The sequence below is a fragment of the Sinocyclocheilus rhinocerous genome, unplaced genomic scaffold (assembly GCF_001515625.1).
Source record: "Sinocyclocheilus rhinocerous isolate Xijiao unplaced genomic scaffold, SAMN03320098_v1.1 scaffold1606, whole genome shotgun sequence".
In the NCBI taxonomy this organism is placed as follows: Eukaryota; Metazoa; Chordata; class Actinopteri; order Cypriniformes; family Cyprinidae; genus Sinocyclocheilus; species Sinocyclocheilus rhinocerous.
In genome coordinates, this window is record NW_015628313.1 from 215,421 (window position 1) to 241,804 (window position 26,384).

General features: G+C 35.8%; 2 protein-coding genes across 2 annotated transcripts in view; both read right to left on the reverse strand.

Moving 5' to 3' along the window:
- LOC107737296 (intersectin-2-like) overlaps positions 1-20,938 on the reverse strand; it is a 39,440-nt gene extending 18,502 nt beyond the window's left edge. The window contains exons 1-7 of the mRNA XM_016548762.1: positions 20,781-20,938; positions 9,213-9,273; positions 4,272-4,364; positions 3,700-3,763; positions 2,883-3,046; positions 1,796-1,978; positions 1,519-1,579 (exon numbers count right to left, since the gene is read on the reverse strand). Of these exons, the coding sequence (XP_016404248.1) occupies positions 1,519-1,579; positions 1,796-1,978; positions 2,883-3,046; positions 3,700-3,763; positions 4,272-4,364; positions 9,213-9,219 (572 nt within the window). The 5' untranslated portion in view covers positions 9,220-9,273; positions 20,781-20,938. The remainder of the gene's footprint in view (positions 1-1,518; positions 1,580-1,795; positions 1,979-2,882; positions 3,047-3,699; positions 3,764-4,271; positions 4,365-9,212; positions 9,274-20,780) is intronic.
- A 1,122-nt stretch (positions 20,939-22,060) lies between these two features.
- On the reverse strand, positions 22,061-25,410 carry mrpl19 (mitochondrial ribosomal protein L19). Its single transcript, XM_016548805.1, has 6 exons — positions 25,266-25,410; positions 24,926-25,043; positions 24,094-24,212; positions 23,842-23,976; positions 22,865-23,046; positions 22,061-22,745 (listed from the first exon to the last, which is right to left on the reverse strand). The coding sequence occupies exons 1-6, from the start codon at positions 25,342-25,344 to the stop codon at positions 22,524-22,526; spliced, it is 855 nt and encodes a 284-aa protein (XP_016404291.1). The 5' UTR covers positions 25,345-25,410; the 3' UTR covers positions 22,061-22,523.
- Positions 25,411-26,384: the final 974 nt, after the last annotated feature.

Consider the following 26,384-nt stretch of genomic DNA (forward strand, 5'->3'; position numbering starts at 1 on the left):
TCTGCTGTGACTTTTAATAATTGATATGTCTGAGCAACATTTGCTGAATCCTTGTTAGTGCAGTAATTACCACTACCGGGACCATTAAAATTTTAATTACAACTCATTATTATGAGCAATTCTGCAGTATTCCAACTCACTGCTGTCAGTTTACTGATTTTTAAATATTCTGAGATAACGCTAAAAGGATTCCGCAGCCTTCTGCAGTTCAGCATGGGCAAGAATGATAGAACGTTCAGAAAGTGAGATGTGTCTTAAACGACTTGTAGGCTTAGATTATGTAACTTGAGGGGAATGATCATCCTGGTGACTGGCTAATACGCCTCCAAACAAACCCAAACACATTTGCACATATGGGTGGACACGCACAGACAAAATAAGGCTGAGCGATATAGCTAAAAATATATATTTTTCACTCTTTTGATAATATTCAGCCCTAGACCCAGTAAATTAAGTTACGCCCTAACAATGGATTTGTTTTTTATAAACACACAGCGTTTCACTTCACAAGAAGTTAATTTATTGACTAGAGTCGAGTGGATTATTTATGGATTATTGTTTTTTTTACCATCTGTTTGGACTCATTCTGACGGCACCCATTCACTGCAGAGGATCCATTAGTTACAAGTGATGTAATGCTAAATTGATCAAAATCTGTTCTGATGAAGAAGAAAAAATTCATCTTGAATGGCATGAGAGTGAGTAAATTTTTTATTTTTTTTTGATAAACTATTCCTTTAATATGATCAATTCATTTTATAAAATAGCTAAAAAAAAAACAGCTAAAAAATCTAGTTTAAAAATCTAGTTCATCTATTTTTTTCTATATAAACACAAAGAGAATAATATTTAATCATTGTCGTTCATATGCATTCTAACAACACTGCATATTTAATATTTAATTAATCAACACATATTTTGACTAAAACATTTCTTTGAACATTTCTGAGAGATGACACAAGTGACTTGTTGAGTTAAATTTTGAAATGATTCTTTGAAATGGACAGATTCCATGGAAATGGAAACTTAGGAAAGTTTATGGCTAAATAAAAAGTCCATTAAATTGATTACTACATACATGATGTTGCTTAATTTTATATCACCAGGATAATCATCCCGAATTTATTGTGTATATTAGATATATTGCACAGCCCTAGACCCAAATTCATTTTAAACAGGCACTGAGCAGGAATTAGTGGGTTTATTACAGGCTTCTGTACCACCATGTGGAGGTTGGATGACTCTCGGAGGAACCCTAACAAGATCCTATTAAGATACAAGGAGACAGCTGTGCTATTCAAGCACTCTGTCAGCAAACACACTCTTATTTACTACAAACGTCTAGTACTGGCAAAACTAGCCCAGAGTAAGAGGGTGTCTCAGAGTGCAGTTCTAAGAAAATCACTGTCTTTTTTAGCTTTTACTTAAACAAACACAATCAAACGCTTGCATGCAATAGATATTATGCCCAATTCCAATACAAACATGGGTGTTGAACTTAGTATGGATGGTTCACACCTGCTAGAGCCAAGGTCCAAGAGCGAGTGAGATTTACTCAAACCACTGGAGACTGGGAATGCTGGAAAGATAAAAGAAGAAAGAGAAATACTTAAAGCACATGCAAAATTTGTTAGAACTTTGTTAACTTTCATATATACTTTCGAGTTATAGATTATGCAATAAATCAATGTTTTAGTCTCACTGCATGTAGATTAAATAGTAAATGCATACTGAATGTTCATCTGTGCAAAATGGTGGTTTGTGCATGAATTTAGGATAGAAGGGGTTACAGTACCTGGTGTTGGTGTGAAGAGAGCTGCATTGCCATTAGGTAAAGCTGGCACACTGAGAGAGTTGGGCAATAGTCCTGACATAAGGGCAGGCACAGGAACCAAAGGGGTCATAGCAGGGGCTGCGGGGATGGCCGTTAAGATGGGCATCACTGACATGGCAGACAGATTTGGCATGGAACCCATACCTGAAACAAAACAAAGGCAGATTATATGAGATCATTTCTATATGATGTATTAGTACCATATTGATTGCCAGCTGATTTTTTTATTTATTTGTAAAATATTGCACATTTAACTGTATATCGGATAATTAGCTGGTCATGGTCATTTCTGCCATTTTTACATTTCTTTTACTTTTGCCTGTCATCTAACGCTCAGTTTGGGATAATCTTTAAAAAAAATTTAAATAATTTAATAACACTGTTTAATGTAATCAGTAGAAAATCTTGTGTTAAATATCAATTTTTTATCTGTACATTCACATGTAGCGTTTAAAATTATTAAAAAATTTGGTGCTTTATTTTTACTTTTTATTTATTTAGACAAAATATTTTATTTAAATGTTATTTTCTTATTTATATACTATTATAATATTTATTCATATTTTTTAATTAACTTTTATTTCAATTTTTTGTTTTCAATTTCATTTTAGTTTTAGTAATTTTGTTATGTTTTTTTTTCAGTTCTATATTGCTTTAGTTTATGTTTATTTCAGTTTTAGTATTTTTTTGTACTTCAACTTAACATTGTTCAAGTTAGTTGCCAAGGCAACGTTTCTAATTTTGATTTAAGTTTTTTCAGTTTAGGTTTTTCATCAAATTTTTATATATTAGATAGTATTATATATATATATATATATATACATATATATATATTTATTTTATTTTTTTTTACTTTTATTTCAATTACCAAAAATATTGTCCATTTACACATTTCTGTAAGATTTTATATAAAAATAATAATATACAGTATGTCTTAATATCAGAATCATCTTTACAACCTGTACTATAAGCATCACAACCTGTAGCATAAACTTAACAAAGCAAACAAACCTCACATGGCATTACATAACCAGCAATCATCTCATACCAAAGCGTGATGAAGATGTCATTGCAGGGGTAGGCGTCTGCTTCATGATGATTGGCAGGCTGGACGGGAGGGGTTGACCCTGCAGCTGCAGTTTAATTAGTTTCATTGCAATGGAGAACTCCAATCTGTCCATCTTCCCATCTTTTCCTATGTCCGCCAATGCCCTGAAATAAAGGAAGCAGCTATTCTCATCAAAAGTGGCTTAGAGAGAACTAATTGCTAGTACAATCCCAGCAGGAAAACCCAGAAGTTGGTTTGTGATGACTGAGCAGCATTATTGTAAGCTCAGATCTTTGTTATGCTACCATATTTATTTATGAACAAGAGAATTTTAGAACATGCAAATGCTAAAAACTCGAATGAGACATTCTGTACCCTGTATCAGTAAATCTACATCCTGTTTGTGGATGGGCGACAGTGTTTACACCAGTAGACTAACCACAGACAGGAAGAGGTTACATTTGGGAACCCCCACCATCCAGAGACGTACGTGGCTACAAATGCACATTGTCCCACACACATTCATTTCAAATTATATTATGATAAATCCAGCCTTGCAATAGCAAATACAACCCCACAGGCACACACATACAAATGCTGCACATATGTGCAGGTTATTTGTACGCATACAGATGTGCAGTGGGGTCAAAAATACAAAGTGTCACTAGTGAAAATGCTTCTTACATTATCTTGAAATTTAATATAACATTTTTGGGAAAGAAATGAGAAGGGTTATACAGTCGTCTGAAAAACTATTAAGGGTGTATGTTCCCCGGATTAAGGGTGTATGTACATTAAGGGTGTGTGTAGTACTTACCAGATGTCTGCTAGGACTGCTGTGGGGAGACCAGATTGCAGGAAGAACTTTCGTGCTTGATCTCCTAGAAAGAAAGAAACGTTATGTGCGCTGTATAAGAGCATGATATGCATGTGCATACACTACCTTTCAAAAGTTTTAGGTGTTATGTATGCTACAGTAAAAACATTAATACTGTAAAATAGCATTATAACTTAAAATGATCTGTTTGCTATTTTAATATATTTTAAATTTTATTTTATTCCTGTGATGGCAAAGCTGAATTTTCAGCAGCCATTACTCCAGTCTTCAGTGTCATATGGTCCTCCAGAAATCATTCTAATATGCTGATTTGCTGCTCAAGAATCTTGATACATTTTTCAGGGTTTTTTGATCAATAGAATGTTTGAAAGAACAGTAATTATTTGAAATAGAAATCCTCTGTAACTATAATCTGTCATTTTAAATATCTTTACTTCTGATCAATTTAATGTGTCCATGCTGAGTAAAATTATAAATTTCTTTCAAAAAGAAAAATCTTACTGATACCAAAACTAATGAACAGTACTGTATGTGTGTGTGTGTGTTCTTACCTGACAAATAGCCCAGAGTTGGAGCCAGAGAGTCAAACTGTATGTCATGTTTCCCCCTCTCTTCTGGAGTTATAGCCCAAATATTAAAACCACCTGCGACAATGAGAGGGACAGAGAAAGTGAAAGAGATTTTTTGTTGTTGTTGTGGTTTGTCTTCTCAAATCTCATCCTGGATCATCTGTTGTTTTTCTCCTTTTTGGGTCTTGAAGTTCCTGCCAGTTCTCTGTGAGATTGTCTGTTGCTTTGACAAAGGCTGTTGGCTTGCGTGATCCAGGCATTAGAGATGTCTTGCTGGAAAGAGGCTGCATATTTGACATATTTTAATGGAATGACAGCGCCGTTAATCATTATTTAGTATTTACTGTAAACCATCTTGCAGAACTAGCCCGCAAAGATCTATCAAAAATGTCAGTGTCCAATAACAACCTGCTGCACTTACCATGCTCAAAGTGGGTCAATCTCAACACAGCTTTCACACATAGTGCTGAAGGCAAGCTTTTTATCACCTGCTGGTGTTTTGGCACTGCTCTTAATACTTGATTTGAAAAATACAGCTGCATAGAAGCTCTGACTACATGGTTACCTTCAAACAGCTAGAAAGAACATTGTTTTCATACCTATGCACATTATACACATTTATTTTAAAAAGTAAACACTAATTATGTCACAATGATATGCTAATTGCTGAAATTGTACTCACTCTCAGGCCATCCAAGATATAGATTAGTTTGTTTCTTCATCGGAACAGATTTGGAGAAATTATTTGCTCACCAATAGATCCTCTGCAGTGAATGGGTGCCATCAGAATGTGAGTCCAAACAGCTGATAAAAGCATCACAATATTTCACAAGTATCCCACACAACTCCAGTCCATCAATTAATGTCTTGTGAAGTGAAAAGCTGCATGTTTATAATAAACAAATCCATCATTAAGGAATTTGAACTTTAAACCATCTCTGCTGGCCAAAATACCAGTCTGTGCTTGATCTGCGCATATTTCTCTCCTGTTTCAGATGAGACGACTTTTTCACTGGAGAAAGCAATATTAGGATTAGAGGACTTATATTTTAGCCAAAAGCAAATGTTTGAAGCTAAAAACATCCTAATAATGAATTTGTTTTGTGGATTATTGTGATGTTTTCATCAGATGGTTGAAGACTCATTCTGACAGCACCCATTCACTGCAAATGATCAGTTGTTGAGCAAGTGATGCTAAATTTCTCCAAATCTGTTCCAAAGAACAAACAAACTCATCTACATCTTGGATGGCCTGAGGGTGAGTACATTTTCAGCAAATTTTCATTTTTAGGTGAACTATTCCTTTAATGAAAGAATGGGGCAAATGTTAGCACATCCTCTTATTCATTCTTTCTTTCTCAGCCTCTCTTTCTCTCTGGGGAGGAAACACACTACTTTCAGCTCATGTTTCGTGCATTGTCAGCAGCGCTAAGATTCAGAAAAAGGCCATCATGATTAATTAAGTGCAGGTCTGTGAAATTATGTGATGTTTTTCGTTATGTAAATTTAGCCGATTCAACAAAAGATAAAAACTATTTGACAGTTTGAGATAATCGGCCTTTACTTCAGGAAAATGGAGCTACTTTTTATGACAAAAAAGGAGCAATTAGTCCAACCTTGAACAAACTAGTAGCCATCAGAAAATTCTTTCCTTTTTAAAAAAGATTAAGCTCTAAAGAAATGAATAGTACTTCTAATAGTCAGCAGTTTTGTTTTATTTTTACATGAGTCTGGTCACCTTATGGGAGCCAACGTCATGATGGTGAATCTTCAAATTTTCTGAACAACAATTTAAAAATATTTAACATTTTAAAACAGATATACTGTAGGCTGATTTGCTAAAAACTGATTTGCTAAAACAGTTTGCAATAACAAAGCAATAGCTTTTCTTCTCTGCAATGTCATTCTATTGTGAAGCACATATGATACCAGAGGCAGAGATACTCAATGTTAAGTCAGTGAGCCTAAACGCAACCCAGGACATATTTGCATTTTTGGTGGAATTATTGGGATACAGCTCATGAAGCAGAGACTGTCCTGAGTAAATAATAATGTATATATATATTGCTGAAATAACCTGACTACATTAAGTTACAACAACAAAAAGAATTTTTCAGCACTACCTACTATACCAACTAGTTATTTTTTACCTTTTACAGAGTAGTCAAGAACAAATGGTTCCACAATCTCCTAACATTGAAACGTGGCAACGGACTGTGTCAGTGTGGGAATCAGGGAGTCTGTGTGATGTTGTATTCAGGTACTCCTTTGGGAAATTTTGATCCCTCCAGGCCACACAGTGAAACATGTACTCGAGGTTTATTACTAATTCAGGCCCAATTAGCTATTAAAATGGTAAGTGTACGTGTTTCTCTGTTTTGAAGATGTAGCAGGTTTGCTTTTGTGCTTTAGCATTAGCGCTCAGACAGAAACAACTACACAAATTTAAGATCCCAACTGATATATGTAATTTACAGCAGCATTGTATATATATATTGCTGAAATAACCTGACTACATTAAGTTACAACAACAAAAAGAATTTTTCAGCACTACCTACTATACCAACTAGTTATTTTTTACCTTTTACAGAGTAGTCAAGAACAAATGGTTCCACAATCTCCTAACATTGAAACGTGGCAACGGACTGTGTCAGTGTGGGAATCAGGGAGTCTGTGTGATGTTGTATTCAGGTACTCCTTTGGGAAATTTTGATCCCTCCAGGCCACACAGTGAAACATGTACTCGAGGTTTATTACTAATTCAGGCCCAATTAGCTATTGAAATGGTAAGTGTACGTGTTTCTCTGTTTTGAAGATGTAGCAGGTTTGCTTTTGTGCTTATTTAGCATTAGTGCTTAGACAGAAACACATACATAAAAAAAAAAAAAAAAAAGAATGAGTATACACAGATACCAAATAAGCTCGCAGACACAAAGAACATATTCCTAAACATGTCCAAAATGTTCCTCGCAGTGCTGACATAAACATTTATTTGGGATGATGTAGCTATTTAGCTTTAGCCCATATAGCCATTTACACAAATATGACTGATCATAGGAACCAACTACTAGTATTTAAACCTGCAACCTCAGCTTTCATACTTTTACCACCAGCCTGATGCTGCCTTCAACAAATAGACCCGAAAATCTTCTTAAAGTCTAGAAATTGTAGCTAAAGAGTAAATGCCTCAGTTTTGCTTCACTTTAAAGTCACACATCAAAACACACCTAAGATATTTAACAAACTCCACTCACCCTGCCTGCTCTCTTTCTCTAGCTTATCTTGGACTGTAAGATAAATATTTTATTAAAACATTAGTGAGAGCTGACTTAAACCACAGCAGACTGGTGTCTCAATCAGTATATTTGAAAGGCTCCTTCTTCAGATTTCACTCAGAAACAAGTATAAAGGTATTACCAAGTTTTTGGACACAGAACCATATACATTTATTGTACAGAATTTGTTTGGAGCTTTTATTCAAAGCATCTTACATTGCGTTTTAACTAGTAATACAGTACCTTTGTAAAACTATGACATTCTATGAAGTACCATGTAAACACTATTAAATATGAATATTATAGTAATTCAGTGTGAAGGTATAATTCAAAGCATCATGGTATTACACCATGCTTTACCATCACTGTAGAATGGTGCCACCACAGTTACGATGTAACAAAAGTAGCGATAGATATTTTATTCTACATTGAGACATATATCCGAGTGAAATGGATTATTGAGAAGAAAAAAAAATGTAGGGCAGGGACTTGGTCCAAATGATCCAATGGTTTAAAGTTTTTTATTGGATGGAGACATATCAAAATGCTTGCAGTCGATTGTAAGGGGCGGGGTTTCTGTGGATGGAATTATTGGTCCAACACACTACCAGAGAGAACTTTTTAAAAAAATTTAATTTAAACATATGCACAGATTATTCGTTCTTGATAAGGATCAATAACATGCATTTAGAAAACAGATTTCTGAAATTCTTTAATATACAAATGTGCTCCATGTTGTAAGATTCAGATTCATTGATTTTTTTTGTCTTAAACATTTTTTATCTTATTTTATTTCATCCAAAATATTACCACCTACAAAAATATTACTCCTACAAACCTACAAAACTAAATTTAAAGTTGAGATCAGGCAGAAACAGCTCCTCAAGGTAAACATTTTAAAAGTGTTTTTATGAAAGTGTAGCAAATATAAAAAACCTGTCAAAATCCTTCATAGAGTGCAGCAAATATTAGTCTATCCCTATATAAATAGGGAAGCAGTCATTAGCAGCTTTCAACTGGGTGTGTTCTGTACAAACTCTATGCTGAATCTAAAAAATGTGAACATTCTGATAACGACATCACTAAAAGTCTGTTAAATCTTAGAAGATTCTACAACACCAGAACCTCTCATGTTTTTCTTATAGTGCAGCTCTGCTAATGAGCTGTGTCTGAGCCTCGTCATCCTTTTAAAGGGATAGTTCTAACCACATTTTAAAATTCTGTCATCATTTACTCACACTCATGTTGTCCAAAATCTGTATGACTTTCTTTTGCAAGAACACAAAAGATATTTAGCAGACTGTCTGAGCTGCTCTATTCTATGAAATGAAAGTGGATGGGGACCAGAGGATGTCAAGCTCCAAAAAAGACAAATATGCACAATAAAAGGATCACAAAAGTGGTCCATATGACTACATTCCAAGATGTCTTAAGCCATCTAGACCTCTATGAGGAATGAAGTGAAATTTAAGATCACCATTCACTTTTGTATATGGAAAATAGCAGCTTGGACATTCTGCTACATCTCCTTTTGAGTTCCACAGAAGGAAGAAAGTCACATGGGTTTGAAAATACATAAAGGTAAGTAAAGTATAATATGTTTAAAGAAAATCCATCCCCATGATAAACAAAAAAGCTGTGTTCTTACCATTCATGACTGCAGGTGGGATGTGAGGGACCCTCTACTCAACCGTCTGGATAATACTCATCTGGAGAAACAGAGAAAAAGAGAGTGAGGAGGATTTTACATGCAGACAAGCAACAGAGGACACACTATGAAAGAAATGAAGCAAGAGAGAGACTGTGAACAAGTGAAAATGGGACTAAATGGGAAGAAGAGAACAAGTAGAGAGTAATGAGAATGGAAAAGAGGGCTTTTAAAGATGGACAAAGGGAGATGCAACTCTTCTCAGCTGCTCTTGAATATTTTGGCCATTGTTTCTATCCATTTTCCTCTTACACTCAATCATGTTGTTTGCCATAACACACACACACACACACACACACACACACATACATGCAACAAGCCACATCCCCTGTGTACCATCACACGCTCACACACAAACAGGATATTGATTGTGCCTGAGTGTTTTCGCCTAATGCAAAGCGACTGTTCGTCTCTGTCTTCGCTCTAAAGCTCTTTCTGGGAAACCAGCCCTGCGTCTCACAGCTGAATCTGAATCGGTGCTCCATGGACAGACTGAACAAACACAAGCTAAACACAAACTCCCTTTATAGCTGAGGAGGTCTGAACCAGTAAATCTAGAAGTCCAGTAAGGGTGTGAGTTACAGTGCGTACAGCTACATTCACACAGTAGCAGGTTGTCAGTCCTCGAAGTACTGTATAATACTCTAAATACTGTATAGTCCTTTCCATACACAAATTGTGTTTTGCTTTGTTTTTATGTGCTGCATGCATTCTCTGTCACAAATGTTAAGGCTTTCAATGGCAAATGGCAAAATATAGGTGTATTGTGTGGTCAAACACAAAAATATTTATAAATAAAATCCTGAACTAAAGCATTTTGACAGATCTGAGAGGATGAAAGTTGCAGGAGTGTCAAATGCCAAACAATTTAGAATATAGTCATAACTATTTTTATTATATTTTATTTTAGGTAAGATTTGAATGTTTTTGAATACAGTAAAAGCTGTATATCTGAAAGCTGAAAAGCTGAAATATCATTACAATAAGTGTTCTATTTTAATATATGTTAAAATATAATTTATTCCAGTCATGGCAAAGCTGAATTTTCAGCAGCCATGTCACATGATCCTTCAGTGTCACATGATCCTTCAGAAATATGCTGATTTTGTGCTCAAGAAACATTTCTTATTATTATCAATGTTGAAAACAGTTGTGCTATACTTAATATTTTTGTGTAAAGAATGATATACTTTTTTCAGGATGTTTTGATGAATAGAAAGTTTAAATAAATATTTTGTAATATAATAAAAATGTCTTTACTGTCACTTTTGATCAATTTAATGCATCCTTGCTACATAAATGTATTCATTTATTTGAAAAAAAAATATTTAACTGACCCCAAACAGTCAGTAACAGTCAATCTAATTTCATGATCTATATTGCATGTGCTGGAGAGGAACGGTTTTCATTTTGCCTAAGCTGAACTGTAAACCTGTAGAACCTGGACAGACACAGATTCTTCCTAGTTAAACTGTCACCAGTGTGAGAAAGTTTCATGTGTACAAACACTAAAAAAAAAGTTGGAAGGTGTTTTAGTCAGTGACATTACAGGCTAATATATTTGTTTACAAGAGAGCACAGCTTAGGGCAATGTGTTAGACTACTTCAAACAAGTTTGTCTTTTTATATAGTTATAGGTATATAGTTTATATAGTTATAGTTATATAGTATATAGTTTACGTAATTTCAGGCAACATATAGGTTTATGAAAAAGCAATCCATCATTTACAGTAATTATTAACACTGACTGCATTTATTGAAGCAGTTCAATATCAGTCTGTCTAACGGTTACTTTAGAGCCATTTCACAGAGTTGATACAAGTTCAAATTCCATTAACTTATCATTTGTTTTTAAATAGAAGTCATTGGAATTTTTTCAAATGGATTGGCAGTATTTCAGCTGAGCCACTGCTATGGGGGAGGCAGTAGTGGTGCAGCTCGGTTATTAGCTACTCAGAAGTGAGAGACAAAATATTACATCTTTCAGTATCTGCTCCGTCATGCTAGAGTGCATTAGTATACAAATCAGCACATCTCTGCACTTTAGCTGTCAGCAAATTTTCCTGCAGTATTGGGAGTGTTTGAATCTACTTTTTCAAGTACTAATTAGTCCTTCCCTGCCAGTGACTCAGTAGTGCACAAACCACTTCCTGCTCATTTGCTTTAATACTGTTATATCAGTCTGCTACATCTAAGGCTATCTGATTATCATTTGGTTGAGAACATGCTATGCACCAAAAATACTCACTTCTGATGTACTACAGATCGCTGTATTTAGTATTATCAGTAAAGCTTAGTTTCTGATTCTTATTACTGAGTCATTAGGCCAATCAAATTCAAAGATCGGAACTAACTGTTAGAAATTATAGAAATAGAAACCTTCACACATCTACTATATGGAAAATTTTAGAGGCCCAAATTACACAATCAATTCTCATTCCAACCTTGCAGTGTAAACTTTACATTTACTCTAATATTAATAAATTATCATTGTTATAACAATTATTATTGGTTAGAAAGTTTGGTTAGATAAAGATTGTCAAATCTCTTTACTCTGCAACCAGCGCTTTGCTTTCACAGTAGGAATTTCCGTTACATTTAACATTAATCATTGACAAAAACAAAGACTTTCACATAGTGCTTTTTTTTTTTGTCTGCTTAGTGCAACAATTTTAACTTACAATGCCACAAAGTCACAAACAGCTTAGAAGGTCCGCACTTACAAAACAGCCCTGCATTATTGCATGCACAGTGTTGTGCTTTTATGGCTCCCAGGAGAATCAGAGCTCTGTAACAGCATTGACTGCTGGATTATCTATGATTTTATGCGTAAATTACATTTTATCACAGGATTTCACTGTTACAACAGTATACGGTACCTTTATTACCTCTTCACCAGCAGGCTGCAATTCAATAACAGCAAGTTACTTGAGTCAAAAGTGTCAACCAACTGAATAAACAGAATAAATAATGCAAAACACCACAGTGCAAAAGATGCTGTCTGATCTACCAATTCTATTCTCACTCTCTTACTGTCTTAATAAAAAGTGACCCGAGTTCGAGTCCCTGCTCGAGTTCCTTTCCGAATCCTGTTTCCCTCTCTCCTCTCCCATTACTTTGTGTCTAGACTTCATTGTCCTATCTAATTTATAATGCGAATGAAGGAGAGAGGCATCATCAGTTTTGCATTAAGCAGTACCGAGGCTTATGTGCTTAGAGCGATATCTCTGAATATGATTCATGAACAGTATAACAGTATTATTACAGCGTAACTGTAGGGATCAAATATAAAGGCCTCTGTTCATCTCGATTTCATGTCATGCTGTTGAATCAAAGGCTTATGTTTGACCTTAAATCCATCCATCACATGTACTATGACTGATCTTATCGCTCATTATAAAACATTTCCATAGTCAAAGGAATGCTTTGTGGCATATCAAACTTACTTTTAAAATCAGCAATAATAATAATAATATTTAATTTTGGTGTGGTGAAGATTCCTTCAGACTGTGGAAATGCTTAAAACCCCACTAAATTATACTTTGTAGCGTTCATCTTAATATACGCTGACACTCTTGAGATTGCCATTTGAGGCAGAAGAGAAGAGAGATAGGTAATGAGACTGAAGATGTGACCCAGGGTTCTCGTCCTCTACTAATCTATTGTGTCCAAATAAAGAGTCCATTACAGATCAATAAATGGAGGGTTAATAGACTGATGGATAGATTAAAGAGCTGAAAGCTGACGCAGACAGGATCTGTGGTTTGGACTGGGACTGTTCTCACATTCACACACACTGAAACCCAAAACCTCTTTAGCCTGCTGTGATTGCTTTCACTAGATGAGAATGCTCTTCAGTCTTTTACTTTGACTTTCATATATACCTTTTGTCCAAACACCTCACTGAATACCAGCTTCAAATAATATTAACAATAAAAATAATAAAATGATTATAATTATTACCATTATTATTATTCACTGTAATGGCAATTTTCTGTTTCAGTCTTAAATATATATCACAACAAGCACACACAGGTCAACAGGCAAGTCATCAAGCTAGTGGAGTGAAGATGAGAGGAAGGTGAAGTGGATCTCAGTCATGAAGACAAAGTCCTTTAACACACAAACACATCCACGTCCCTCTATACACATACAAACATTTTTCCTATTCAATTTAACCCAGATTTTCTTCCAGTGGTCAATATAAGGGAATTAAAATGAAGAAATGCTCCAGTTTCTCTGTTGGCAAAGCTAAAAGCCAAAGTGAAAAAATAGTGTTTCCAATTTCCATTTATAATTCAAGTTAAAATACTTATCTTTATGAAACAAGAGAAAGTTGTCAAAAAGTCATAATTAAATTTAAAAGTGCCAGGCTCTGGGTAATATTTGCAGGAAAACTTCCCTATAACATATTAGAGAGAGTATAAGAGCGATATTCAAATTTAAATATGATGTTCAAAGCTAAAAACTATTCAACTTTTGTCAAATATGTACAAAAAATAAAGAAAAAAAACATCCACGGAAAGCACAAAACTAAAGGTAAAGAAAAAAAACATTTTATTCTCACACAGTCATGGAATTCTGAGCTCATTTATATGCACACAGTCAACACCTGATATTTGCATGTCATTACTAGTTGAACAGGGGGAATATTTTGGTTCATTTCTAAATCAGCTTTATATAATCCCCCACATAATTTGCATAAAGCCACAAAGACAAACAAATATCATCCACAGTCCATTAAGACACATTGTTCACGATAACTGGAGTGTTTATGGGAATCAGGGAGGGAGTCATTTCTATTATTTAATTCTGAAATTTTGCTGCTTCACAGTGAGGATTTCTAGAACAACTTGTGCTCTAGAGAGGCTCGGGATGTGGATGAGAGATTCAGAGGTGTAATGGACCCAGAATGAATTGCTTATTAAAAACTGCTCTCTAAATTCCAATCTCAATTTCACTGTTCTCGTGTAGACTAAACTAGATTGAATATTAAATTGAGTCTCTCTGTCTAATGCTGCAGAGATGAGGCGAGAGAGAAGAGGAGAGGACTTTGTACATCAGTGATCTCATAGCACGGCCTGCAGATCCATGTTTATTAAAGTAACTCTAATATACATACCTCTCTTGCTTTTTCTGGCCACGTACACACTGCAGCTAAATACATTGTCACTCTTCTTCTGAGTGCTTAATCCCATTCTATGAGAGACAACCACATTCTATCCGAATTCACACAGGATCAATCAAATGTTAACACAACTCTTAAGTTTATTGCCTTGACAGTAGTTTACTTAAAAGGCCAGAATGTAATTTTGGGATTTTGGGAGTGACTCTTAAAGGGGTGGTTCATTGCGATTCTTTCTTCTAATGATTCTAATGGATTCACAAGTTTCAAAATCAATGTTCTAAAGCAGCGGTTCTTAATACTGTTCCTCACGTTCCCCTGCTCTGCACACACTCTGCATCTCTCTCTCTCTCGCTCTCTCGGCTCAGCTCCAACAATGAACTGTTACAATTATACACTTATGTTCGCATAGCTATGAGAAGCGTTAAAAATGGATGCTCGTGCAGTTGCCGTACTGTATTAAAGTTTTAATCGGGATAAAACCGTATATTAAAAGCTAGCATAAGCAGTAGCATTTACAAATAACAGCGTATCTAAAAGTATGAGACAACAACAAACAAAAAACATAGGCCTACCATTAAAAGCCGTGCTTGCACAGGTTCTGCACGATCCTCTTCAATAATATCCTCTGCTTCTCAATCGGGATCAAACTGATAAGCGGTATTAACGACACTGTTGTTTACAATACAACCGGAGCTGCTGAGGTGAGGGGCGGGACGATTAGACGCGCACTAGAGGCGGTTTAGCCTATCACAACACACTGGGCAAGCTAACCAATCAGAGCCCATCGCCTATTTCTCAGCGCCCCTGTTCACAACTACAGCAACAGCTCCGCGGTTTAGCCAATCACAACACACTGGGCTAGCTAACCAATCAGAGACCATCGCCTATTTCTGAGGGAGGAGCTTCATAAAAGAAGGAAATGATCAGTGCGTTTCTCAGAGAAGGGACAGAGCGGTGTGGAATAAAGGTAAATTATGTGAAAAATATTGCGTTTTTTTAAAAACGAAGCATTAACACATGTTAGACTGCACCCCATAAACACAATCAAGCCTAGAAAAAACCCAGTGAACCACCTCTTTAAAATCTGTATAAATAGAACCATAATTTCGAGTGAATCCCCACATCCATCTATGCAATGTACTTTCTAGCTGGAATTAAAGTCACTGTGAGTCTCACAGTTTTTGTGCAATAAATTTAAGATGGGCAGCAGTAACATTTCTATTTACACCCACACAAACATGTCTCCCAGAAGCTCTGAGAAAACATTACATGAGATTCAGGCTGCACAGATACACAAACCGATCACTACAAACACAGACAGAGAGACAAAGTTAGACAAAAAGAAACTGCTCCTTCTCTGAATCAATAAGTCTCTTTATAACCAGGAAGGACAGGCAGCTATATATATTTTACGGTGTATTCCTAAAGAAGTTACCAAGTTATTGGTACCAAGGTCATGGATTTGGTCATGGCAACTGATAAAATGATACTTTTGGATGATAAACCTAAATGTACATAATTGAAATAATTATTATTATCATAAAACTATATATAGGAATTATTAATAAATAATATATAGGCTAGTTGTAATTTAAAACCAATATGCCAATAGTGATATAAAAATAGGAAGGTTGTCAACAATTATAAAAATTACACTTGTTCATATATATTCACATACATACACGAATATTTAATATTTCATATGCATATATAATGTATACTTATGTGTATATTTCCAATTTTCTCAACATTAAATGTCTTGGCCAATTCAGAGATGAAGCTACCTGTTTTTTTAACTCACAGCATTGATAGTTTGTAAAGTGTAATAATGACTACTTTAAGCATGCTAAATTAGATATTGTATGTAATGATTTTTAAAAGAAACATTTCTGGTTTGTTCTCAAAAGGAGTACTGAATTGGGTATTGAGTCTTACTGTGGGGTACTAGAAAGCCTTTAATTGTCATTTGTTACCAAGAACGCTTCCTCATTTGTGTCAACATGGACAATATCACTATAATGCATGCAGTGTGAATGTGTGTTTGTGTATGTGTAAGCCCAGAGTTGGCGTTACAACTGCAAACAGAGTCTGAGCCTTCAAGCCATGGAACATGATATACAAGCTCTCCTTTACACACACACACACACTAACATGCCACCCCACCCAAAATCCTTCATTCAAAACAGCCCCAAACCTCACATTCAGGAACACTCATGTGAGAAACAACAGGTAATGCTAAATTCCACCAGTGTGAGTTCTCCTCAAAACCTTGCTCTCTCTTTCATTGTGCCAGAGGACTGTCTGTTCCATCATTATACTTCACTATATCTCACACAGTCTCATACAAATGTCCCTTGAACTGTTAGTGATGGACACCTGTGGCACTGGCAAATCAGCATTCAATATATCACTCTCATCACACAGCACATGTCTGTTCTGAGTGTGCTACCCAGCATGCTTTGTGCAAAGAAGGGGAATAAGGACTCATCTGTCCACACAGGAAACAAGCATATGAAACATGCCAGCAGAGACCACACTAGCCATTCAGAGAGTGGTACTGAATGATGCTGCAGAGGTGAAAGTGAGGAGCAAAACACCAACACAAAATAAAATAGAGTGATATCCTATATTATATCTGTATGATCAGCAGACTCATATTCATACAGATCTCCAGACGCTGGCAAAATAAACAGCAGCGTATCCACGGGTGAAAGTGAGCAGCAAAACACCAACACAAATTAAAATAGAGTGGTAACTCTCTATATTATATCTGTATGATTAGCAGACTCATATTCATACAAATCTCCAGACGCTGACAAAATGAACAGCAGCACATCCACAGCTGAAATGTGAGGCAGCTAAATGAATGCTAATTCTATGAATACTAATTTCACTATACCACTGTTTTCAGATTTTCTTGCCAATTTATTGCCATTGTTGAAACAAAATCTTTTCATTTTGGAGATTTCTGTTTTTCCCCATTAAAAAGATGGAAACTGCATACACCACTTAATTTGTAACGTCAATTTGGGGCAAATTTGCTAATGGGAGGCCAATTAGCCATGGGTTTCCTTCATGGTTTTAACTGAAGCTCTGTGGTTAATACTGCTTGATGACAGTTTTACAACACTAATTTCACTCAAAACGTATACCTTAACCATGAAATTTGAAAACACTGTGAGCTTTAAAAACGTTAAGATGTTGCTATTGTACATAAGGATGACAACAGTTGTATGATTCGTCAAAAACACCAGCTCAAAATATTGTGGTAGTTGTCCTTATTTAGCAATTTGTTAGCAACTTATATTTTTAAACAACACAGCAGCTTAAAAAAAATCACGTTTGAGATATTGCACCAACACATATCTAAAGTGGAGTTACACAAATAACGCTTGTGCTTCAGTTCCCTTTAGCATGCTTTTTCTCACAGTTCACAGCATGTGTGCATTTATAAACAGTAGCACAGAAGGCAGGGGCCACGTTCTCTTGAAAGTGCACGTTCAAGGAACCACTTGTCTTCTCTACTGCACTTCATTTTACTCAAGTCCACCATCCAACTTGCAAACATCTATTTTAAGTTCAGAGAGACACATCATTCTTATTCCATGCAGAATCTCTTTTTCTCCTTAACATAGGTGCACAACAAGCTTAGAGAAATGTTTACATTTGAAGGTGAACAAGAACAGCAGTGAAGTTTTGTAACTGTAACTCAGTAACTCCATTGATATTCACTGTATGTGATTGTGGTGTTCTGGATGACGCAAGAGAATTTGACTCTCTCAGTTTTGATTATATTAAAAAGTGTTTTGAGGACACATAGTCAAACACACCATTTCATTCCCTTTCTTTATCCCTTTCTCTCCTCTTTATATCTCATTGGTAAACTCTCTCTCTCTCAGACACACACACACGGTACTATTGGTATTTAGGGCAGCCAACATCCTCTAGTAAGCTATCCTCTCTGTGTGTGTGACATATAAGGCATATTTCTAGGGCACTCCACCCTGTTCCCACTGGGAGATTCGCGCGCACACACACACACACACACACACCAGTACTCGCACAGAACATGGGTGGTTGGCATTCAAGAGTGAAAAATCTAGCGAACGAGATACGAAACTCAAATAGAAAGCATGGCACGTCAACCATCCACATACACTCTTTATATCAAGCACTTTTACTTCAGTCTGTCTGCAAATGACATCTCTGCCTGAGTTGATGTCAATTCATTTTTAAGTCAAATTCGCAATATTTTAATTCATTTTCATTAGTGCACTCTAAGATATCCATACAAACATTACGTACACTACCATTCAAATGTTTGGAGTCAGTATGATTTTTTTAATAAAGAAGTCACTTATGGTTTCTAAAGCTGCATTTATTTGATCCAAATACAGTAAACACAGTAATGCTGTGAAATAGTATTGCAATTTAAAATAACTGTGTTCTATTTGAATACAAATTGTAATTTATTCCTGTGATGGCAAAGCTGAATTTTCACCAGCCATTACAATAGTCTTCAGTGTCACATGATCCTTCAGAATTCATTCTAATATGCTGATTTGGTGCTCAAGAAACATTTCTTATTATTATCAATGTTGAAAACAGTTATGCTGCTTAATATTTTTGTGGAAACAAGCATATATTTTTATCAGGATTGTTCTCACTGACCCCAAACGATAGTGTACAGCGATAAGATGCATCTTGTATACATGAACATTACTACTATTAATCTTGCAGGAAATTATGTCATCTGCACAGATGCTTTAAGGCCTTGCCTGCATATGCATGTGATGTCAGCACAATTCTGACTTGCAAACGATTTACATCTTCCAAGGACAATCACAATAAGGTATAAATTTCACTAACATTTACACAAAGATTACGCCTCAAAAATCTCAGAGAGAATCTAACCAAACATTAAAACAACACAGCATTATTCCAGAACACTGATGCTTTTAAAACAAAATAACTGATTTCCACCTAAGATTATTACATGCAAAGCCATGACTGTCAGCAAATTAACAAACAACTGACGATGATATAGCCATCTTCATGTATTTAACAGTGGTGATTTTATCAACATCCCAATAAGAGAAAAGAAAATATGGTCAGCATATTTCCCCTGACTAGACTCATCCATTCATCACGCAGGATATTTACTACTGCGACTGGCCCATGCCCCACATACTGAGAGGATGCAAGAGAAACAGAAACAGATTATAGCCTCTGTGCTTTGATTAACAGCGCTAGCCTTGGAGGGAGAGAGTTATGAGAATATATGGCGGTTGGCGCACACTACATAACCTACTTCTACAACAGTCTGTGAATCTAAAAAACTTCAAAGGAAATAGCCTGGGTCACACTTCACATTACAGGGTAATCTTATGAGTAAGTTCTGAGTAATACTAATGAACGACATGATGAAACCGGTATTGGCTGGTACGCGCTTCTTTTCTGACTCACAACTAGTCACAAAGTTGTGTTGGCCCTCCTGATCCAAAATCAGTAAAACATGCATGGGATATGCTGTATAAAATAAGAATAGTTCATTCATAACTGATCTTAACATTGTACGCTAAATACATGCCTTCACTTAACACACTCCCCCCAATATACATATATAAGAGCCAAACAATATTGTTTTTTCAAGGGCTAACTGGGACCAAATGTAATATTTTAAGAATCAACCAGTCCTGAATATCTGGTTGAGACAATAAACAGGAAAAAGCAAAAAAATAAGTTAAATAAATCTATCTATCTACATAATAAAATAGTGCTATAATACTGGCAAGTTTATTAAATGTTAAAATAATTTCAATTTCCTGTGAAAATTGTATTTTATCATATTGAATGATCCTATCATCCTATTGAATTATCATATCATGATCCATGTAACATGAACTCTGCAGTAAGCGTTAATTTAGTAAATATAAGTACATTTTCTATATGGATTGAGGCTGGATGATGAGGGTAGATGTACACGGGTATCCTGGAGGCAGGTGCACTAGTGGGACAGGTGTGTTGCATCTCTGGCGACACTTCCAGCGTCCCGCAGGGAAACACTTACAATGATCCAGCTCTTATGTTTCAGCTTAATTATAGAGCTTAAATGGGATTGAGTTGCTGTATAAGTTCACAACCTGCACAACAAGTTTGACCGTTGTGTGATTGAAATCAATGACAGCGATTCCGCTCCTTCTCGAACACGTTACGGGCTTTTGTTCCGAAATTGCGCTCTTTTCTCTCGGACAAAATGATTAAGCTTCTTTAAAAAAAAAAATAAAAAAAATAAGCTGTTTGTAAATATTAACAATAGACGGCAACCTTATTGCAAGCATCACAATAGAGTAAGCTATAGGTAAAAGATAAATGCTTACCGTGCATATCGCGAAAGAAAACGACACTATTATTGTAATTTCATAAAAACAGAGCCAGCGTAACCGGAAATATCCTCGGGTAAGGGGCGATGTGTGGTTTTGGTATCCAGGTGAAGGATCGGCTGTACCTGCTCACTGCAGATCGCTGACTGCGGCGTTGTTTCACTATCCACAAGTGATAGGGCTGCCGTCACTGGCGACAGCAGGATGGGCGGAGCTTCGCGCGGTCGCTCTCCGTAGCGCCGCACAGATGTGCTCGAGGATTAGCGAGAGCGGCTCCAGATGAGCTCGGACAAAATACCATGTCACTAAAATAATGGGACAAGTTCACGCTGTGGATTATAAATATTGAGCAGAGGGTCTGAACTGAAATAGTACGCCTGGACATTACAAGTAACTGATATAAAAATCTGTGCACTCCTTTAAGTGGAGAGTTGACGCTTGGTATAGCGAGATGTTCATTGAGCAGCGGTTTCAAAAGCTTGCGAATTTTGTATTAAAACACTCTGCTGAAAAACATACCAAACCAGCCTAAATATGTCTACTGGTATCCCAGCTGGGTTTAGTTAGGCTTTGGGCTGAAAAGTGCCCAGAACCACTCTAAAGCAATCTTGGTTACAACTGGTTTAAGTTGTTTTACTCTGCTCATAAACTATTAACTATTAAAATCATATTAACTAGACTATTAAAGAGGAAGTAAATATTAAATGAATATGTATTTCCTCTTTAATAGTCTTTAATCCGTAGTACATATAGCTAACTGGGTCAAAATAACAGCTGTGTTTATATAATCTAAGTCTGAGTTTCTCAGTTAACATTAATCCATGTATTCCACTCTGTGCATTCCATGTAGAAACCCCATCTTAAGAACAGTTTTGATGTTAAAAACTGCCTCTTTCTTTTCATATACACAATTCAAAAGCTTGGGGTCGGTAAGATTTTTTTAATGTTTTTGAAAGGGAAAAAAAGTCTCTTACGCTCCCCAAGGTTCCATTTATTGTTGAAAATGCAAAAAAAAAAAAAAGAAATATTATAAGTTTTCTATTTTAATGTATGTAATTATTTTTTTCAGCATTCTTTGATAAATAGAAAGCTCAAAAACAGCATTTATTTTAAGTTTAAAGTATCCTTGCTGAATTAAAGTATTAATCTCTTTCAAAAAAAAAAAAATCTTACTAATCCCAAACTTTGAACGGTAATGTAAATCATTTTCAGACTGTGAACAACTGCAAAATTAGACTACATGAAACAACTTTTTTTTTTTAAGCAATTTTATTACTTTAAATACGGAAGAAAGGTATAATTATTCAGGATATTTTATTTACTATTCAGATTTCAATTTACATTTTTGGAGAGTTCTCTGCTGCCCTCTATTGCTCAGAGTGACTAATTGCAAGGCAGCAGGATCACTGCATTTGCAGACACTAATGGCACAAATATAAGACGATAAACAACAGCAAAGAAATAATTGCATTTCTTTTCATTTAAGATGGTTATTTGTAGATAACATCAGCGGCTGAGCTGGTGAGATGCACTTAAAATACACACACAAAAAGTATCAATGTATCAGACGTAGTCATCTGAATGTATCTCCAGAATCCATTTTGAGGCAAACACCAGAACCACATCAGCATGTCTCACCACAGTCAGATCCTTTCAGCATCTTAAAAGCGGTCACCTTAGCTTCATGTCCCTTCAAAGGGATTGTCTCTGTCCAGGCTAGAAGTGGTTTCTATGGACTGTTCACTTTCTGAGATTTTCGTGTACCTCCTTGAAGATATGTTCCTCTAGGCTGGATGTGTCATACTCCTTCAGCATATCGTACGGCCTCCACGGTTCTGCCCACTTCTGAGCATGCTCCATCATCTCCGGGGTCAAACATAAGTCAAAGCGGATACCCTTAATGTTAAACTTGGGACGCTCCCAACGTTTAGACCACGGCTTTGGCCTCATTTTTACTTTTAACTACAGGAGAAAGAGAGAAACAGACAGGAAACTATTTAAATTTAGTGGCTGAACACCGCGGGTATATTTTACCATTACAGAATGCTACAGATGAAAAATGTTTTACTGGAACATCTTACCAGATTGACCGGAACATCTCCTGTTATCTCATAATGGACAGGTTGCATGTCAAAGTTGAAGGTGCTGTACTCAGGTAGAGCGTCTCTCAAGTACATGAGATTGTCATCCAGTCTCTTCTCCAGTTTCAACACTTCAATCTTGCGCATACGTGGACTGTACAACTCATAGCATATCTCCACACCTACAGTCAACGAAAACCTATTACCATGAAATTCATAACAAAATGGCAACAAAAGTCAAAAAGCATTAGATTTCACGTATAGTAGATACTACAATTAATGTGAAACCAGTATAAATCTGAACAGTAAGGGTTGCAACTAATGATTATTTTGATAATCAATTAATCCTTCAATTATGGCTTTGATTAATTGGATTAAAAGCCACATTTTATTTTCAGTATTTTTATTATTTTTTTAAAGTTATTACATCCTGTCCATGTTGTCATCAATACTGTGCAAACTGAAGAATCTACCTATTGTACTGTATGTAGGCAATACATTATGTGCAAAAAAAGGATTAAATTTTGCCCACCATAATAAAGTTACAAAAAAGCACTAAACATGCATACTTGCATATCGACTTATTAACATGTATTAAACAAACAGCAAACTCATCTGTCAAAGCACCTGACAGGGCAAGCCGTGTGAACTATCGGCTATATGGGTATGAGGGTATTTGAAGCACTTAACCTGCTCTTTCATTCAAAATAAGTTAGATAAAGTATTCTCATGCTTAGAACAGCTTGGGTCCTGCAGCTCACTTTGTGTCCTCCGCTATATTTCATACGTGTTTTGTCCACATAAATGCATTATTCACTACTGTAAAGTGACGTGAATGGCAGATTTTTTTCCGACTAATCATTGTAGATATTTTTCATTTTTGTTAATATTTATTAGTTGTCACAGCACTACAGAACAGATAATGAAACAAAACTAAAACAAAGTAAAATTAAATGTTACAAGTTTTTTTTTTTTACCCTGGCCATCGACCACATTCCTAAGAATAAAAGTAGCACCCAATCCTTTTCCAGAACGCTGAATGCAGATTCCAACGAAGCGATTCAAGTTCCCGTTCACATGAGGATCAGTCATGGTCACTGCTAAAATACTGCCTACATAAAACAATAAAGAGAATATTTAAGGAGGAACAGAGAGGGACATTTTTCAATCACACATCACCATAAAATAGAGGAGTCTTGTAGTGTGTTACAATCATCAGTATTTCTTACCAGCGTAAAACTCTGGAATGTTGAGAACTTTCCGTCTCTGTATCATGTCTTTCCGTTCTATTGAAAATTTCACAGGGTTTGTGCGCTGACGAGGAGGGATGAACTCTGGACTTAAAAACCTATTCAGACATTTATTTTGTAAAGCAACTGAATCATGAAACATGCTACTAATAAAGGTTTTATAATAGAAATATTAAACAGCTGACAGTAATATCCAGCGATGCAAACTTTGTCAAATTTTGCCATTTTGAATGCCAAAATTTAGGTTCATGTAATTTTCTACATATTAGGCATAGAATTAGAAGTGAATGTTTGCATATTTTAAAATAAAAATATTATTTGCAAATAGCTCAAATTGATTACAGTAAATCCTATTTTTTAACTATTTCTTTCATTACTCCTTTAACATAGTTACAGTCTTGCTAACAATATTCTTAACAATCATTCATACTGTATATCTACAAACGTTGCAAAAGGTTCCAGGTTCCAATAATCTCTTCCATGAGCATCTAAATGCCTCTAATAATAATAATTTTTTTTTTAAATGATGTACCTTCACTTATTCTGTTCTCTTATTATCCTCCTAGCTTTTTACTATTTTGAACGATGACTGAAACCTTGTATAACAGGCACTTCTCGTGTTTATTGCCATCTTATGATACATCGCTTGTTGTATTCCTCAACTGTAAGTAACTGTAAGGATAAAAGCGTCTGCCAAATGAATAAATGTTAATGTAATGTAAACCTTTTCCAAGGAACCTGTTATACCTCAATAAGCTGGCAGGTGTAAACTAAAACATAATCATATGCATTTATTCCACAACATACATACCGTCGCAGAGATGCTTCTTTCTGTGTTTTGTCTATGATGACTGGTTTGGATGGAGGGGTGAATTTTGGAGGTCCATCTGACGCTACATTGTGCCTCAGTACAGACGTCGACAGAAGTCCTAGGAATAAAATAAATATTCTGCATGTGTACAAATCATTTTAGATATCAGTAATAGTTAACTTATTCATTACATAAGGGTTGTACACTTTATAAACTACCGCAGAGTTATTCACTTGAGCAGGTGATGGTTTTAATGATAGTCTCATTAGTGCTCTTTTCTGTTATTTCCATCTAATATGGTGTTGGTAATGGGGAATTTAAAAAAAAAACAATAACATACGTTCGTTCTGAGAGAAATTTCTTAAAATTCGTAGCAAGCCCATCATTTGTCTCGTCCTGCTTGTGCACACCGCCGCCATGTTTGACCTCTGACAGAGGAGTGTGTACAAGAAACATTCTGATTGGCTGGCCAACCTCGATAACTGTGACTGGCTGGATGATGTGAAAGCTTCTTCTTCTTGTGTGATTTGCGGCCGCTTTAGACGCTTCAAAAGGCGTATTGCTGCCCTCCTCAGTTCATCTGAAGAACTCCATCTCATAGATTAAATCCTCAAATAAAGACCAGTGTGGAGTAAAAAACTTTTAACAACCTTTGTTGCTTCATATTCTTTATTTTCAAGAATCGATTTTAAAGATAAAGATGAGACTCCGGATTCCAACAGATCAGAAAACATGCGGTTTCTTGCAGCACGAAGAATTTCACACTCCATTACTACATGCTTCACGGTTTCTAATTCTCCACACAAACATCTGCCATCTGGATGCTTGCCAACCCTTGCCAGCCCATAATTCAGTGCACAATGCCCCAGTCTTAATCTAGTGATTACCACACTATCCCTCCTCTCTAATCTTGTGAATGATGTGTGCATTAATGTAGGCTGAATTGAAAAATAATGTCTACCTTTAATTCCTTCTTCCCATTCTTTCTGCCATATTTGCTTTATTTTTTGCTGTATAATACTCTTGCACTCAACTCTTCCATACATAACTTTCAAATCAACTTCACTCTTGTGTGTAGCTTTTTTTGCCATCTCATCAGCCACTTCATTCCCCTGAATCTCTACATGTGCTGGAACCCACATAAATCCCATAAATCCCACCACATTTATCATCCGATTTAGTGCAACAATAATTTCAATTATTAAATCTGGTCTGGCCTCTCTGGCCTCACCCTTAATTGCCATTAGTGCTGCAGTGGAATCTGAACATAAAACATTTCTTCCAGGTCTTTGTCCCTCCACCCACCCAAGGGCCCACAAAATTGCTACTAATTCCGTAGAAAAGACTGACATGTTATCTGGCAATCGAAAACCTTGTTTAACACAAAACTGAGGGATACTTATCCCTATTGCTGCTTTTCCATCGAGTGGATTCATAGAGCCATCAGTATATATCTGCA

What these genes read in the sequence shown, in the direction of transcription:
- mrpl19 (XM_016548805.1), bottom strand. Translation starts at nt 25,344, where the DNA reads ATGGCGGCGGTGTGCACAAGCAGGACGAGACAAATGATGGGCTTGCTA. An exon ending in AAATTTCTCTCAGAACGAAC is followed by an intron (nt 25,044 to 25,265) that starts GTATGTTATTGT and finishes TTTTATTCCTAG; the next exon opens with GACTTCTGTCGACGTCTGTA. An exon ending in GAGATGTTCCGGTCAATCTG is followed by an intron (nt 22,746 to 22,864) that starts GTAAGATGTTCC and finishes TTTCTCCTGTAG; the next exon opens with TTAAAAGTAAAAATGAGGCC.